The sequence below is a fragment of the Bos mutus genome, chromosome 5 (genome assembly GCF_027580195.1).
Source record: "Bos mutus isolate GX-2022 chromosome 5, NWIPB_WYAK_1.1, whole genome shotgun sequence".
NCBI lineage: Eukaryota > Metazoa > Chordata > Mammalia > Artiodactyla > Bovidae > Bos > Bos mutus.
Genome location: NC_091621.1, coordinates 15,486,921 through 15,500,700, shown reverse-complemented (window position 1 = coordinate 15,500,700; position 13,780 = coordinate 15,486,921). Strand labels below are relative to the sequence as shown.

Below are 13,780 nucleotides of genomic sequence, written 5' to 3'. Positions count from 1 at the left end.
AAGATTTGTTTAATGTAACCCAACTGCCCAAGGGAGAAGACAATGGAATGGCAACCCACTCCAGTACTCTTGCCTGGAAAATCCCATGGACGGAGGAGCCTGGTGGGCTGCAATCCATGGGGTCGCGAAGGGTCAGACATGACTGAGTGACTTCACTTTCACTTTTCACTTTCATGCATTGGAGAAAGAAATGGCAACCCACTCCAGTGTTCTTGCCTGGAGAATCCCAGGGATGGCAGAGCCTGGTGGGCTGCCGTCTATGGGATCACACAGAGTTGGACACGACTAAAGTGACTTAGCAGCAGCAGCAGCAGCAACTGCCCAAAGAATAAAGTTTCCTGATAATATCCTAAATATGTAAAAACATTTCAAAAAGTGATGAGCCTCAGTTAACTGGAATTTTATGTTGAAATCTTTCCTTGGACACCTGGATTAAGTGAAGTGTCAGGTTAAATGTTTGATGGTTAATAAAAATTTTGGCCACAACCAAAAGTGATACAGAACCAAAGGATCTTAACACTAAGTCAATAGTAAGTAAAAATACTAGTCAACACAAATATGGTGCTGATTATGTGCCAGACATTTTTCTAAATGCTTCTTTCACATTTTAATCTATTTGATTTTTGAGACAACTCTATGAGATAATTCTCATCTCTTATAATGAGGAAGATGATATACAGAGATTTTAAACTTGCTCAATGATGTCTAGTAAGTGTAAAAAGATTTTAAACCCAGTCTGGTTCCAGGGGCAATACACTTTAAGTATCTTATCCTTTCTATAGAAACTTCAACTCTAATAGTTGAGAAAAGCAAGTGAAATGTATAGGTTCCTATTAAATGGGATGCTGCCCCGAGTAATCAGAAGAGCACAAGTTGCAAAACAAAACTGTATATCCTGCATGCAGCCCACTGAAATTCCTTGACCCTGTATCACTGCAGAATGAATTCCTAGTTGCCAAACCCAACAAGTTCTTTTGAGCCCTTATTTTATAGCATAGTTATATCATTGATAATATTGACCACTTTCTCCTTAATATTCTACTTGATTCTTGCATAGTGTATGTTCTTCAGTCTTCTCCTTATTCCTCTGCTATTTCCCAAGATGGTTTATTTTTTTCTACCTGCTCCATACACATTGCTGTTTTCTTGGGTTCTTTCCCTCTTACTAGGCAAGAGTACCTGTGTGGATGCTAAGTTGCTTTAGACGTGAACTTTTGGGACGCTATGGACTGTAATCCACCAGGTTCCTCTTTCCATGGGATTCTCCAGGCAAGAATACTGGAGTGGGTTGCCATGCCCTTCTTCAAGGAATCTTCCTGACCTAGGGATGCTACCCAGGTCTCTGGTCTGCTGCACTGGCAGGCAGGTTCTTTACTACTACTAGCGCCACCTGGGAAACCACAGGCACTTCAAATTAAACTTTCTCTAGTTCTCTTATGTTCCTGCTTTCTCCTTTTAAGTTCTTTGTAGTTCTTGCTACCAAACAGTAGAAAACCCAACTATCATGCAGAAAAATAAGAACTAATGTGTGCTGGTTTGAGAAAGTCTGGGGAAGTAGCTTCATGCTGACCTGCAGCCATGTTTGTCATTAGCCATGTTTGTTCTAATAGATTAGCAGCCATGTTTGTCATTAGCCATGTTTGTTCTAATAGATTAAGGGTTTCCTCCATCCAGCTCCCAAATACCTTAAAGTCAATACTACATTAAAGGATGTCCCATTTATTTTATGATTTTTCATAAATCATAAATGTGTTTTCATAAATGTGTTTTCATAAATCATAAATGTGTTCAAGGACCACACACTTACCTCTGCCCTGCTTCCACTCCCATCCAAGGCCCTGAGAACTGGTTCTTCTCTCTGTATTCATCTCTTTGCTAAGTCGCTTCAGTCCTGTCCGACTCTGTGCGACCCCAGAGATGACAGCCCACCAGGCTCCCCGGTCCCTGGGATTCTCCAGGCAAGAACACTGGAGTGGGTTGCCATTTCCTTTTCCAATGCATGAAAGTGAAAAGTGAAAGTGAAGTTGCTCAGTCGTGTCCAACTCTTCGCGACCCCATGGACTGCAGCCTACCAGGCTCCTCTGTCCATGGGATTTTCCAGGCAAGAGTACTGGAGTGGGGTGCCATTGCCTTCTCCATTCATCTCTTTACTCGCCTCTTTTTTCCCTTCCTCACCTGAAACCTTCCTCACCTGCAGTACCACAAAAGAAACATGCTGTGTAATACAAATATATAATGGAATAGTCTTCCTACTTTACCCTAGGAATTCTACGGATGTTTCCCAACAGGTCTGTCAACCTCTTCCACTTTAAAGGCAATTCCACCTACATTTCACATTTCTAGATGACCTAAATTTATCCCTTCCTCCATCTGTTTTACCCTGTACTAACCAAGACCTATCACACTTTATTGTATTTTTTGCTCATCTGTTTTTAAGTCTTATTTATCTTTGCCTCCTCAATGCCCAGCACACATTTTTTAAAAGACTGGTTTATATGAGTGTCTTTCATTGTAGCTTTAATTCTGTCCAGATTCCTGACCTGCTGAATTGTCTAAAAAATTCCAATCTCCCTACTGCGGAAGAAAAACCGTTTGACTCTAGAGAAGACTCCTAACTAGCCCAGGTCAGTCAATGTTGCCTCATGAGGCTACCACTTCCATAAAACCGCCCCTGAGACTGTCACCTAGCTCAAGGTCCTATCTAAGGAGAGAGCCCAAGGACAGCCAAAGACAGCCCACGTGCTTCCGCACAGGAACTCGGCCCCTTTCCCAAACGCAGTTCCTCCAAGAGCTCTCTCCGACTGACATCCCTGTTGTCCAATTATGTTTCAAAGTTCTGAGGGTTGCACCGAGCCAGTCATTGTCCAATAAGAAAAGGAATTCAGATTAGCACGAATTTTGGCCAATGATTGAGAAGATGAGAGACTATTGGCCTATAGCAGCAGCGCCCAGAGTGATAAGCAGAAAAATTACCCAATGGCCGTGCCTACTGCAGAGTGGGTCTCGCCTCCAACTGCTGGCCGTTGGAGGCCAGACCGCTGCAGCGCTCAGTCTCCACCCGGGCTCCGCCATGTTGGGACTTGTGGGTCGTGTGGTTGCTGCCTCGGCCTCCGGGGCCTTGCGGGGACTCAGCCCTTCAGCGCCGCTACCGCAAGCCCAGCTTTTACTGCGGGCCGCTCCTGCAGCGTTCCAGCCTGGTAAGTGCCTTGCTCTAGCAGCTGGGTTCGCTTCTGTCGTCCCATGACCTTGAGCCTGGGGCCAATAGTTGCTCCGGCCTGAGGGATCTGTGGTGCTAGAAGGACGCCAGTGCTAGCGCCCTGCCCTCTAACGGCGGAAGAACAAGAACAGGGACAATGTAATTCCGTCTTATTTTGGAAGAGGGGCGCTGTGTGACGTAATAGTGCGAGCAGGTGCATTGACCTTCCCGTGAAATGGGGGCACCGCTCGCGCTCTCGAATAATGGAGTTTTGTGCATGAGGATGGGAAGATGGTGCAGGCTCGCGCTCCGTTGCCAGCGCGGCCCTCCCTCTGGACCCGCCTTCCGTGCAAGCGGAAGGGGGCCGGGCCTGGGCTGCGTTCACTAGTCCTTGTGAGTTAAGTCCGGGCGTCCGATGACCTTTAACTGTCCTAACCTCAACTTCAACATCTTTTTTGTCGGTTAGCCAGAGACTATGCCGCTCAAGCATCTCCATCGCCAAAGGCCGGCGCCACCACTGGGCGCATCGTGGCGGTCATTGGTGCAGTGGTGGACGTCCAGTTTGATGAGGGACTGCCTCCCATCCTAAATGCCCTGGAGGTGCAAGGCAGGGAGACCAGGCTGGTTTTGGAGGTGGCCCAGCATTTGGGTAAGTAGAATTTGTTAGGAATAGTAAAGATCTTGTTCGACCCAAATATCCCTCAAAACCAGGCTGTCTTCTATGATGATTTTATCAAAATGACTTTCGTTCTTCTGAGTTTGCTGAAGCCACATTTAGGTACTGAGAAGAAGTCTTGGTTGACTTAGTGTTTAATGCCAGCTACAACTTAATTAAATACCACGAAGCCAGTTTGTCCTTCTGTGTAATCCTGCAATGCTTATATCTGACAGGTGAGAGCACAGTAAGGACCATTGCTATGGATGGTACAGAAGGCTTGGTTAGAGGTCAGAAAGTCCTGGATTCTGGTGCACCAATCAGAATTCCTGTTGGCCCTGAGACCTTGGGTAGAATCATGAACGTCATTGGAGAACCTATTGATGAGAGGGGTCCCATCAAAACCAAGCAGTAAGTATTCCTGTTGTTGTATCTACACACAAAGGAACTTTTTCCTAGCAGTTTTATACATTAAGGTGGCACCATCTACTATAGCAGACTTTTTCTGCAGAGAATCCCTAAAATGCTGCTCTAGTCATTTCTTTAAACCACACAATGCAGTTTCTTATGAAGAAAATGAATGATGCAGAAAATCTGATTATAAAAAAGAAAACTGAACTCCATAGGTTGATTATTTCAGTTCATCTTAATACCAGTGGTGTTTGTATTTCATATTGGTATGTGAAGAAGTGCTGTTTAGATTCTGTAAAAGGAAAACTTCATGACAGAGTTGTCAGGGAATGGGATTATTGCTTCCTGAGATAATGAAATTCCTTTTATTGGCAGAGTATTTGGGCTCGATGGTGGGTGGTAATTTGTCTAGAGTGTTATATAAAAGATGAGACTGTGAGTAAAGGGTTAGGCTTGAGAATTGAGAAGAACTTTTTAATAAGATGAATAGACACTGATCTTCTCATCTGCCTTTACAGATTTGCTGCTATTCATGCTGAGGCTCCTGAATTCGTGGAGATGAGTGTTGAACAAGAAATTCTGGTTACTGGTATCAAGGTTGTGGATCTGCTGGCTCCATATGCCAAGGGTGGCAAAATTGGTATGTTAAATGACAGGTAGATATTTTCCAAACCTAATGTGGGAAACAAATCCTACCATGTTATGAGTGGGTACTGAGATAACGTCCCTCACTGATGAGCAGCTTCTGACTTTCGTTCTTCTGAGTTTGCTGAAGCCAGATGCCATTTCTGAGAAGGGAAAAGATGGAAAGAAACAAAATTTTTTTTGAAGTTTGCTTTTATGGAAATGAAATTCTTAATTTGTTTTTTCTCAACCTCATGTAGGGCTTTTTGGTGGTGCTGGAGTCGGCAAGACAGTACTGATCATGGAGTTAATCAACAATGTTGCCAAAGCCCATGGTGGTTACTCTGTGTTTGCTGGTGTTGGTGAAAGGACCCGTGAGGGCAATGACTTATACCATGAAATGATTGAGTCTGGTGTTATCAACTTAAAAGATGCTACCTCTAAGGTGAGCACTGAGCTGATGTCCGTGTAAGTAGTGTCAGGAAACTGTTGAAGTTGACTTGTTTTGTATTTTCATTTTATTGTCCTAGGACCTACAAAGGAAAGTTCTATCAGTATTTTCCCCTGTTTCTAATACACTCATGTACATTGCGTTTTCCTTTTTAATATTAGATAACATTTCTTGGGTTTTTGTTTTTTTGATATATAGACCCATCATTTGAAAGCTAATTCTGGGGACATTAAACATGGTTCTTAATGTCTCAACCCTATTTTGTGCCTTTCACATATTTACAGTTTATTTCCTTCCTGCCAGAAGAATGCCTCAGTAATAAAAGAACTTATCTTTTGTTTTGAACTGCAGCTCTAAAAGGAAAAGGAAATTTATGAACAAAAATCTAGACACCTGAGGAGGAGGGTTTTCTGGTAGTTTCTCTGGTTTGGTGACCTTGGATAGATGACTTTCACACTCCTCTGCCAGGATTTCTGATTGTTTATAATTGCTGCAGGTAGCGCTGGTGTACGGTCAAATGAATGAACCACCTGGTGCTCGGGCCCGGGTTGCTCTGACTGGGCTGACTGTAGCTGAGTACTTCAGAGACCAAGAAGGTCAAGATGTGTTGCTGTTTATTGATAACATCTTTCGCTTCACCCAGGCTGGCTCAGAGGTAGGCTTGGGAGAATTTGGTTCATTTGACCTTTCTACGGAATGATGCAGATAAGGTTACGGATATGGTTTTTCTTTTTTTTTTCCCCAGGTGTCTGCTTTATTGGGCAGAATCCCTTCTGCTGTGGGTTATCAGCCTACCCTGGCCACTGACATGGGTACCATGCAGGAAAGAATCACCACCACCAAAAAGGGATCTATCACCTCTGTACAGGTGAGAACAATTAAATGGATGAAGGTCTAATTTGTGTAAAGGCATGTACAGAGGTATAAAATCTTGTTACTTTTTTAAGTAAGTACTGGAGCTTAATATTTAAAATTCTGTGTGTGCATGTTAAAGACACTAAAAGATTAAGAAACCACTCATCTGAACTAATTAAAGGTGTATATGTAAATGTAGATCACAAAATAGTGGTTTCCAACCTGAAGAGAACTTTGAAGTGAGCTTTAAATATGTACTACACTGGCTACTACAATTTTCAAATATATGTAGATGGTATATATAGTAAAATGATCAAAAACTTTGTCTAAATTTTTTTAACTTTCATGATTCATTTTCCTGATATAGTAGGGCGAGTGTTTTGGTTTAGAGTTAAAAAGTGGGATGAAGAACAAAAGGAGTAACAATGAAAATTCTTCATCACAGCTTGGAGGAACCAGATAATATGTAACCACTAATACTCTGCATTAGGAGTGTAAGAGTCTCCTTTGGACTCTTGAATATTGAGAAGATAGAGTAACATAATGAGGAGGGGTCAGAAAGGGGGATGGTTTAAGTAGAATTACTTGGCTTCCTGCTGCTCTTAATGGGTTCTTGATTCACTTTAGGCTATCTATGTGCCTGCTGATGACTTGACGGATCCTGCCCCGGCCACTACCTTTGCCCATTTGGATGCTACTACTGTGTTGTCCCGTGCTATTGCTGAGCTGGGCATCTATCCAGCTGTGGATCCTTTGGACTCCACGTCTCGCATCATGGATCCCAACATTGTTGGCAGTGAGCATTATGATGTTGCCCGTGGGGTGCAAAAGATTCTGCAGGTGAGATCAGTGGCCATAAAGTCATAGAGGGAATTTGGGGACTATATTAGGACAAGATCTTCCTGGAAATTTGTGTGATTTGCTTTAGAGCAAGGAAAGAAGAGACTAGAATTCCTAGTGAGTGTTAATGAGGTCTCCTGAGTTTTCAGGTTTGGAGTTTTTTATAACAGCACCGGATAGATTCGGAGTAGGGGAAACAAGATACCAATCTTAGCTGAGGGCCCTCATGTAACTGATTTGTTTCAGTTAAGTGCAGTAAAGTGCTAAAATGCTCTATACAAAGCTCATTGTGAATATAAAGTTGTATTAACCCTTAAGTTTTGTCCAGATTTGAGGAATGTAAATATTTACTTGGCCTCTCTAATCTTGTTTTTTCATAGGACTACAAATCCCTCCAGGACATCATTGCTATCCTGGGTATGGATGAACTTTCTGAAGAAGACAAGTTAACTGTGTCTCGTGCACGGAAAATCCAGCGTTTCTTGTCTCAGCCATTCCAGGTGGCTGAGGTCTTTACTGGTCATTTGGGGAAGCTGGTACCCCTCAAGGAGACCATCAAAGGATTCCAGCAGATTTTGGCAGGTGAGATTTCCAGTATAAGGCTGAACATAAAGTGGCATAGAAGCTGAACTCCCTTAAATGCTGTGCTGTGTTCCTGTTCAAGGAACCATCAAGCAATATATATTGTGCCTAATTACATAATTTATATATGAAAATAAGTTATTCTCCATCAATTTTCTTTGAAAATACCATCTGAGAGTGAGCCTTAGATTTAGTGAGTCTTAGTTTTCAGTGCCAGCTACTCTTCTAAGTGAATTATAACATCCTTATAAAGAAGGCATTATTATCCTATTTTACACATTAGGAAGCTTGAAGCGTGGAAAGTTTAACTGGCCCCATTATCATACAGCCAGAAAGAATTTGAACCTGAGTTATGTGACTCCAGACCATATATTCTTAATATATACTGTAGCATTTCTTGTAAATTGTGAGGCGAGTTTAAGAAAAGAACCTAAGATGACAGGATTTCATCACGTTCTGACTGGTGGCCTCAAGTGGTGAGGTATGTAACCACTGTAGAAGTTAATATCCTTCACTTCTCACCAGTTGGATTTTTTTTTTCCATATAGGTGAATATGACCATCTCCCAGAACAGGCCTTCTATATGGTGGGACCCATTGAAGAAGCTGTGGCAAAAGCTGATAAGTTGGCTGAAGAGCACTCATGAGGGGGTCCTTTTGGCAAATTAAGCACTCATCCTCCATGGTGTCCCTCTCCTCGCCCCTAATCCGGAAATCGCAGTTTTCTCTGTAGGCCACGTGAGGGCCTTGATTGAAGACATTGTGTTCTGTCTGAAGAATATTTAAGGTTTCCAATAAAATGTATATCCCTCAACATCTGTCTGTTTTTCTTGGTCCTGACAACACAGCCAATACTGAAGTTTTTAATAGTATTTTAGAAAATGGGGTCATCCAAAAAGAAAAGCCATTGTCTTGCATTGTTGAATAGTTGAGTCTTGTGAAGGGGTTTCCTGGGAATGATGGGATCCTAATAGGGCCTCATTTTTGGCCCTTTTATGTCATTTTTCAAGTTGAGTTTTGCTTCTTAAATATGTAGTGCAGTCCTACTTTTTTAAAAAGCAAAAGAATTTTTAGAACATTTTGGGGAAAATGGGTTTAGAAATCACTGCTATTCTAAGAGAAGGCACAGATCAATCAGTGAATTAAATTTTTTGGAAATGATGCATGTTCTGAGGGATTAAGACTGAGTCAAAAGGGCTGTCTTCTATTACCACCATTTTTTTCAGAAGGTGTCCCTGACTACTACCTCCTAACATATTCTGGGCAAGACTTGTATGTCTGATTCCTTGCGGCAATGCAGAATATAAAGTTCCTTCAGGCCTATTTTGAGGTTTGCTAAAATTCCTTAAGAAAATTGGGGAAAAAATGTTACAGGAAGAGTAATTTTCAGAGACTTCCCTGGTGGTCCAGCAGTTGACCCCTACCACTGTAGGGGGTGCAAGTTCTGTCCCAGGTTGGGGAACTAAGGTCCACATACCCTGTGGTGTGGCCAAAATAAATTTTTTTAAGAGGTAATTTTCAGGGTTGTTGGGCTTGAGTTTCTGAGCTAAATAATGGAATGTAGACAATCTTCCCTTCATTTTAGGCTTCATTTAGGCAAGGATTACAAGAACAGCCACCTAACAAGTGCCTGTTAAAGTGCAAGGTTGGATTTGGTGCCCCTTAGGTGTTCCCTTCGATATTTTTTTGTAGGCCCAGACCCAGACCCATCTGCCCTCTGGTGGTAGGACTGAAGGCTCTGCAAGAACTGATCTCACCATTTTGAAATCCATGAAGGCCATTTGCTGGGATATGGTTCTTTGCTAATGACTGTTTACATACCAGCTGGGGGTTTTGTCCTAAGGAGGAGGCTGAATCTATAAGCTCCACCCTGAGGCTTTCAAGTTGGGTAAAAGCAGGGCAGGATAAACTGAGATCCCAATTCAGAGGCCCCTGGGGGCTGAAGGTTGGGGAGGGGCCCTGGGAGAGGTGCCAGGGGTGGAGTAGGGGCCTTTAAGTTACCTCCCATCTGCCTCTGACGTCCTTGGCACCAGCCTGTCCTGTGTCGCGGTTTGGCCGGAAGGTGGAGCCCATGAGCCGCCTGTGCTCAGTAGTTTGCCCCTAGGAAAGCCTGGATTTGGGGAAATGCTGAGTTATGGGGGTGTGGGCACATCCTCTAGGTTTTGACTCTGGAATGGGTAAGAAGCTGACACAGAAGTCCCCGGGCTACGGGTCCACCCTCTCTGCTCTGTTTTCCCATGTTATCTAGATGCAGAAAGACCTAGGAACTGTGATTCTAAAGGTGGTTTCTCCCATACTTCTACCCCTCCCCCCCACATTTCTGTCTCTTAGCATTCATCGAGAACCTTCTCCTCACTAGCTGCAACTATTTATTTCCTTCCCCCTTCACCACTCCTGGTACCACGCCACTAGGGTGTCAACACAGATCTAACCTTCCTCCATATTTCTCCTGGTTCGGCCCTGTCCTCACCGCCTCCTCCCTCTCCACCCAGAGAAAGCCCCGCCCCTCCCTCCTCCCTCCCCACCCCAGTCTGTCACACAGGGACATCACCCTACAGCAGTTCAGGCTGTGGTTCGCAGGAAGCATACATTGGCTTTTTGATTCGTGCTAGTTCCCAGCTCATAGTTTGGGAGGATCTAACACCAGCCTGCACGTGAAGGGGGAACCAAGGACAGTGAGGAGCTGGTGGTCCCAGCCCTGGAGCCCTGCCAGCCTGACATGAGTAAGTATGAGGACCAGCCCCCGGGAAGGCCTGAGGGATGCCTACCTTCCTCCCTGGCTGACTCAGCAGGGGTGGGGCCTAACCTTTGCTCTTCTGGGGGGAGAAGGAGGGGAAACCAGACTATAGGGGCACAGGACTCAGCTGGTGAGGCTGCTGACCAAGGGATCGTCAGCGTTGGCAAGCACCAGCCTCAGGGAAGAGCCTGGACTGCCCCTTAGGTGGGGGCTTCCTCCCCGCCCCACTCCCGCCCCTTCAACCCCCGAGTCCCTTGTGCCTCCCCATTAAGCTGCTGGGATTCAAGAAATATTTTACAGCACTCATTGGTGGCCTCCCCTTTAAAGTAAAGCCCACTTCTGGTCACGTTGGAGAATTTTTAAGGTGCCTCTCCCTCTATTTTTTCCCAGGCCTTTTTAAGTCCCTGTCTTCTTTCCTCCCCCACCCCGACCCACCACCAGGTGGGGGCTGCACTGAGCAGCTGCTTCCTGTTGCCCCAGAGGTTGCTGCAAGGGTGGCGGTGGTTGGGGGAAAACTGAACTAGAATAAAGCCGATTCTCACGGTCCCACATCAGCTTCATCAGCGCAGCTACTGGCGGCCCCACGCTCCAGTCACTGAGAGACAGGGAGAGGCAAGACTGAGGTTGAAAGGCCTAGGAGGTCTTTGCCCTCGTGGCTTCCTGATTCCAGAAGCTTTTACACTTGGGTAGTGCCGGGGGAAGGAGGCTGCGTCTCCCCGCAGCGGTAGGGCTTGAGCTTCCGAGGAGTTGAACCTGTTCACCTAGTAGGGCCGCTGTGCGTTACCCGCAGCAGGCTCGGCCGTGAGTTTCCTCTCGGACACCTCTCTATTCCTCCGGAGTCCTTGTGACTCTCACTGCCTTCCTGGCCCTCCTTTGTGAAGAGATCTCGGCCGGTGTCTCCCGGAGCGCGGGTAGAGCTATCCCAGGTCCTCCAGTTCTAACCCACCACCATCCCCCACTTCACCGCAGAAGTTTCTGTCTCTTCTTCCTGGGGATCTGTTCTCTTCCTCCATCTGGGATTCTTCCTGGTTCTGGCCCCTAGGAGACGCCAGCGGCTTCCCCCTCCCCCAGCGGATTCTTCGCGACAGCCCTACCCGAGCGCTCGTCCCTACCCCAGTAGCTCCTGCCCCTTTAAGTGCTACCTCCCCCCCCCCCCGCCCCCCCGCCCCGCCGGCGGCCCAGGGCTGGGGGAGGAGGCGCCGCCGCCGCCCGGCTCGGCCACCTGCGCTGCCGCCACCGCCCGGCCCTGCTCCAGGTGAGGCCTGGCACCTACGTCCGGTCCCGGAGTCCCCCGGCGGGCCGCCCCTGCAGTCTTCTACCCGGGATCCGCGCTGCCCCGGACTCAGGATCTGATCCTCCCGCTGCGGGAGCTGCCCTTCCTCTCTCCCCCGCACTATCTACTCGCGCATTTCTCCCCTGTCCTCTGCGACCGGAATCCGGAGGCGTCTCACGCCTTTCGGCCAACCTCTCCCGGGTACCCCTCCTATTCTGGACCCAGGATCTCCCCCTCCCCCGCGCCTTCCTCGCCAGAAAAATCTCCCTTGGTCTGGATATCGCTTCCTCCCCTGTGGAACCATCGCTTTCCCACGCCATCCTAACCTCCAATGGGAGGGGGAATAACCGTCACCCCAACTCCTCTCATTCCCCGTAGTAAGGGGGGTAGGGGTTATCATAGCCTAGAGTCACTTTCAGGCCCTGCTCCGTTTAGCCATTCAAGTTCAACTAACTCTCATCTAAAGCTTTCCTGAAGCCCTCACCATACGTCATTTCTCCAAGACTTAGGGGGTGCGATCTCAGCACCAACCCAGGTGGGAAGGGCCCTTCTAAGCTTGGGATGGGCCAGTGGCGCCTAAGACAGCTCTTACCCCAGAGCCAGGGAATGGTGGGGGGTGGCCACCCAGAATCTTGTGATTCTGGGCTTAAGGGGCTGTTGGAGAACAGTGGATGAAGGGCTAGGACTAAGTCTCTAAGGGTGTTGGGGGTGGTGAGGAAGGCCTGGGAAGCCCGGCCTTTTCTATTCAGATGCAAAAGAAGTCCTGGGGAAATTAGGTCTTTCCCCATCCTCTTCTGAGACCAGTTTGGATAAGCTCCTTGGAGAGTTTGAAAGAAGACTGCTGAATCTGAGGGGACCATACCAATTTGGAGAGAAGAGGGATGAGGTCCTTTTGATGGCGAGAATCTGGCCTCCCCAAAATACGGGGTGGGAGGGTGCGGGGGGAGAACACTGTTTTCCATTAACCTGGAGAGGAGAGTGGGACAGGTTGGAATGGTTAACAGGTTGAAGGCTATCTCCCCACTAGACCCTATTAACATATGAACCCTTCAGCCAGTGAGGGCGAGGGAGGTCTTTAATATTGATAATTATCCTATCTCCATTAGAGAATTCCCCTCTGTCCAAATCCAGCTGAGACCTTAGCTCTGCCCCTTTTCTTCTTGCCCTCTCATTCCCCGCTGTCCCCAGTACAACACACTCCAGAATGAAGGGACAGGGTGTCTGGATTTGAGTCATGTTTCACAGGCTGAGAGGGAGCTGGGTGGGGATGGGAGATGAAGGAGAGGGTGGTCAGCAGTGGTGGTTGGGGTTGAATTCCAGGAGTGCCTGGACAGGGAGAGGGAGAGGTAGAGGGATGTAAACGAATCCGCCGTCTCTTGCTTTCTGTCTCTTACCCCTCTGAGCTCCAGCCCTCTGGCTCCTCAGTGGAGCCATGCACTATGGCAGCTGACCCCAGTCAGGGTGGTACAGCAGGAACACAGGGAGGGTGAGAAAGGGAGAGCAGGTGCTAATTTCTCCCTCCCCATTCTCTTTATTACCTGCCCACTGGCCTGGCTTGTTAGAGGTTCAGAATATTCTCTAGCTACTCTTCTCACAAGTTGCTGCAAAAATGACCATTTGCCCCTTCCTGTTTCTAGTAGCTTCCTAAAGAGAGATGGGGTAGGAATTGTCCACATCTGATAGGACTGAGGAATGTCTGGGGATCTAAAGGGTCAGTCTGCCCTCTGTCATCTGGATGTGGGGGAGAAGCACAGCTGCTCTTTGGGGTGGCTTCTGGCAAGAAGGAAACACCCAGCTGTTGGCATATTGACACCCCAGCCTCATCCTTACTCAAAGAGCAAGGAAGACCTCTGATTAGAAGGGACGAGGAGGGGTCTCATTCAAGGAGGAGGGTGATTGTAGTCTTTCTGAATCAGATGGGAAAGAATGGATCCTGCCTCACTTTCTTTTCTAATCCCGAGTAGCCCTTTCCTATCCAACACCCTTCTTCCCAACGGCTCCCGGCTGGGATAGTCCTAGGGGTTGCCCTGGAGACTAGGCCTGAGGCTCGGAAGGGGTGGGGGCAGTCAGTGGGGCACAAGAGTAACCGGCTCTTCCGGAGAGGAGTGGAGCCAGCGGGTGGGTGTGTGTGGGTGTGGGGGGGGGGGGCGTGGCTAC

At 47.1% G+C, this 13,780-nt stretch overlaps 2 protein-coding genes and 2 non-coding genes across 5 annotated transcripts in view; all 4 read left to right on the top strand.

The window, feature by feature from the left end:
* The first annotated feature begins 3,037 nt into the window (after positions 1-3,037).
* ATP5F1B (ATP synthase F1 subunit beta) lies at positions 3,038-8,427 on the top strand. Its single transcript, XM_005903447.2, has 10 exons — positions 3,038-3,197; positions 3,663-3,845; positions 4,088-4,262; positions 4,781-4,902; positions 5,147-5,331; positions 5,834-5,992; positions 6,083-6,205; positions 6,820-7,032; positions 7,413-7,614; positions 8,163-8,427. The coding sequence occupies exons 1-10, from the start codon at positions 3,071-3,073 to the stop codon at positions 8,258-8,260; spliced, it is 1,587 nt and encodes a 528-aa protein (XP_005903509.1). The 5' UTR covers positions 3,038-3,070; the 3' UTR covers positions 8,261-8,427.
* On the top strand, positions 3,912-3,986 carry LOC138988038 (small nucleolar RNA SNORD59). Its single transcript, XR_011464382.1, has one exon. It is a non-coding gene; the product is annotated as a small nucleolar RNA SNORD59 (small nucleolar RNA).
* LOC138988039 (small nucleolar RNA SNORD59) lies at positions 4,989-5,059 on the top strand. Its single transcript, XR_011464383.1, has one exon. It is a non-coding gene; the product is annotated as a small nucleolar RNA SNORD59 (small nucleolar RNA).
* Positions 8,428-10,170: 1,743 nt separating the features above from the next.
* Positions 10,171-13,780, top strand: part of BAZ2A (bromodomain adjacent to zinc finger domain 2A) — a 35,006-nt gene continuing 31,396 nt past the window's right edge. The window contains exon 1 of one of the 2 annotated variants that reach the window (XM_070370418.1): positions 10,171-10,336. The gene's annotated coding sequence lies outside the window, so the exon portion shown is untranslated. Of the gene's footprint in view, positions 10,337-11,534; positions 11,606-13,780 lie in introns of those variants that run through there. The other variant, XM_070370419.1, reaches the window with a different exon arrangement.

Bases quoted from the DNA above. Each gene is read 5' to 3' on its own strand.
- ATP5F1B (XM_005903447.2), top strand. From the start codon at position 3,071: ATGTTGGGACTTGTGGGTCGTGTGGTTGCTGCCTCGGCCTCCGGGGCC. The intron at 3,198-3,662 runs GTAAGTGCCTTG...TTTGTCGGTTAG, and splicing joins TCCTGCAGCGTTCCAGCCTG to CCAGAGACTATGCCGCTCAA. The intron at 3,846-4,087 runs GTAAGTAGAATT...TATATCTGACAG, and splicing joins GGAGGTGGCCCAGCATTTGG to GTGAGAGCACAGTAAGGACC.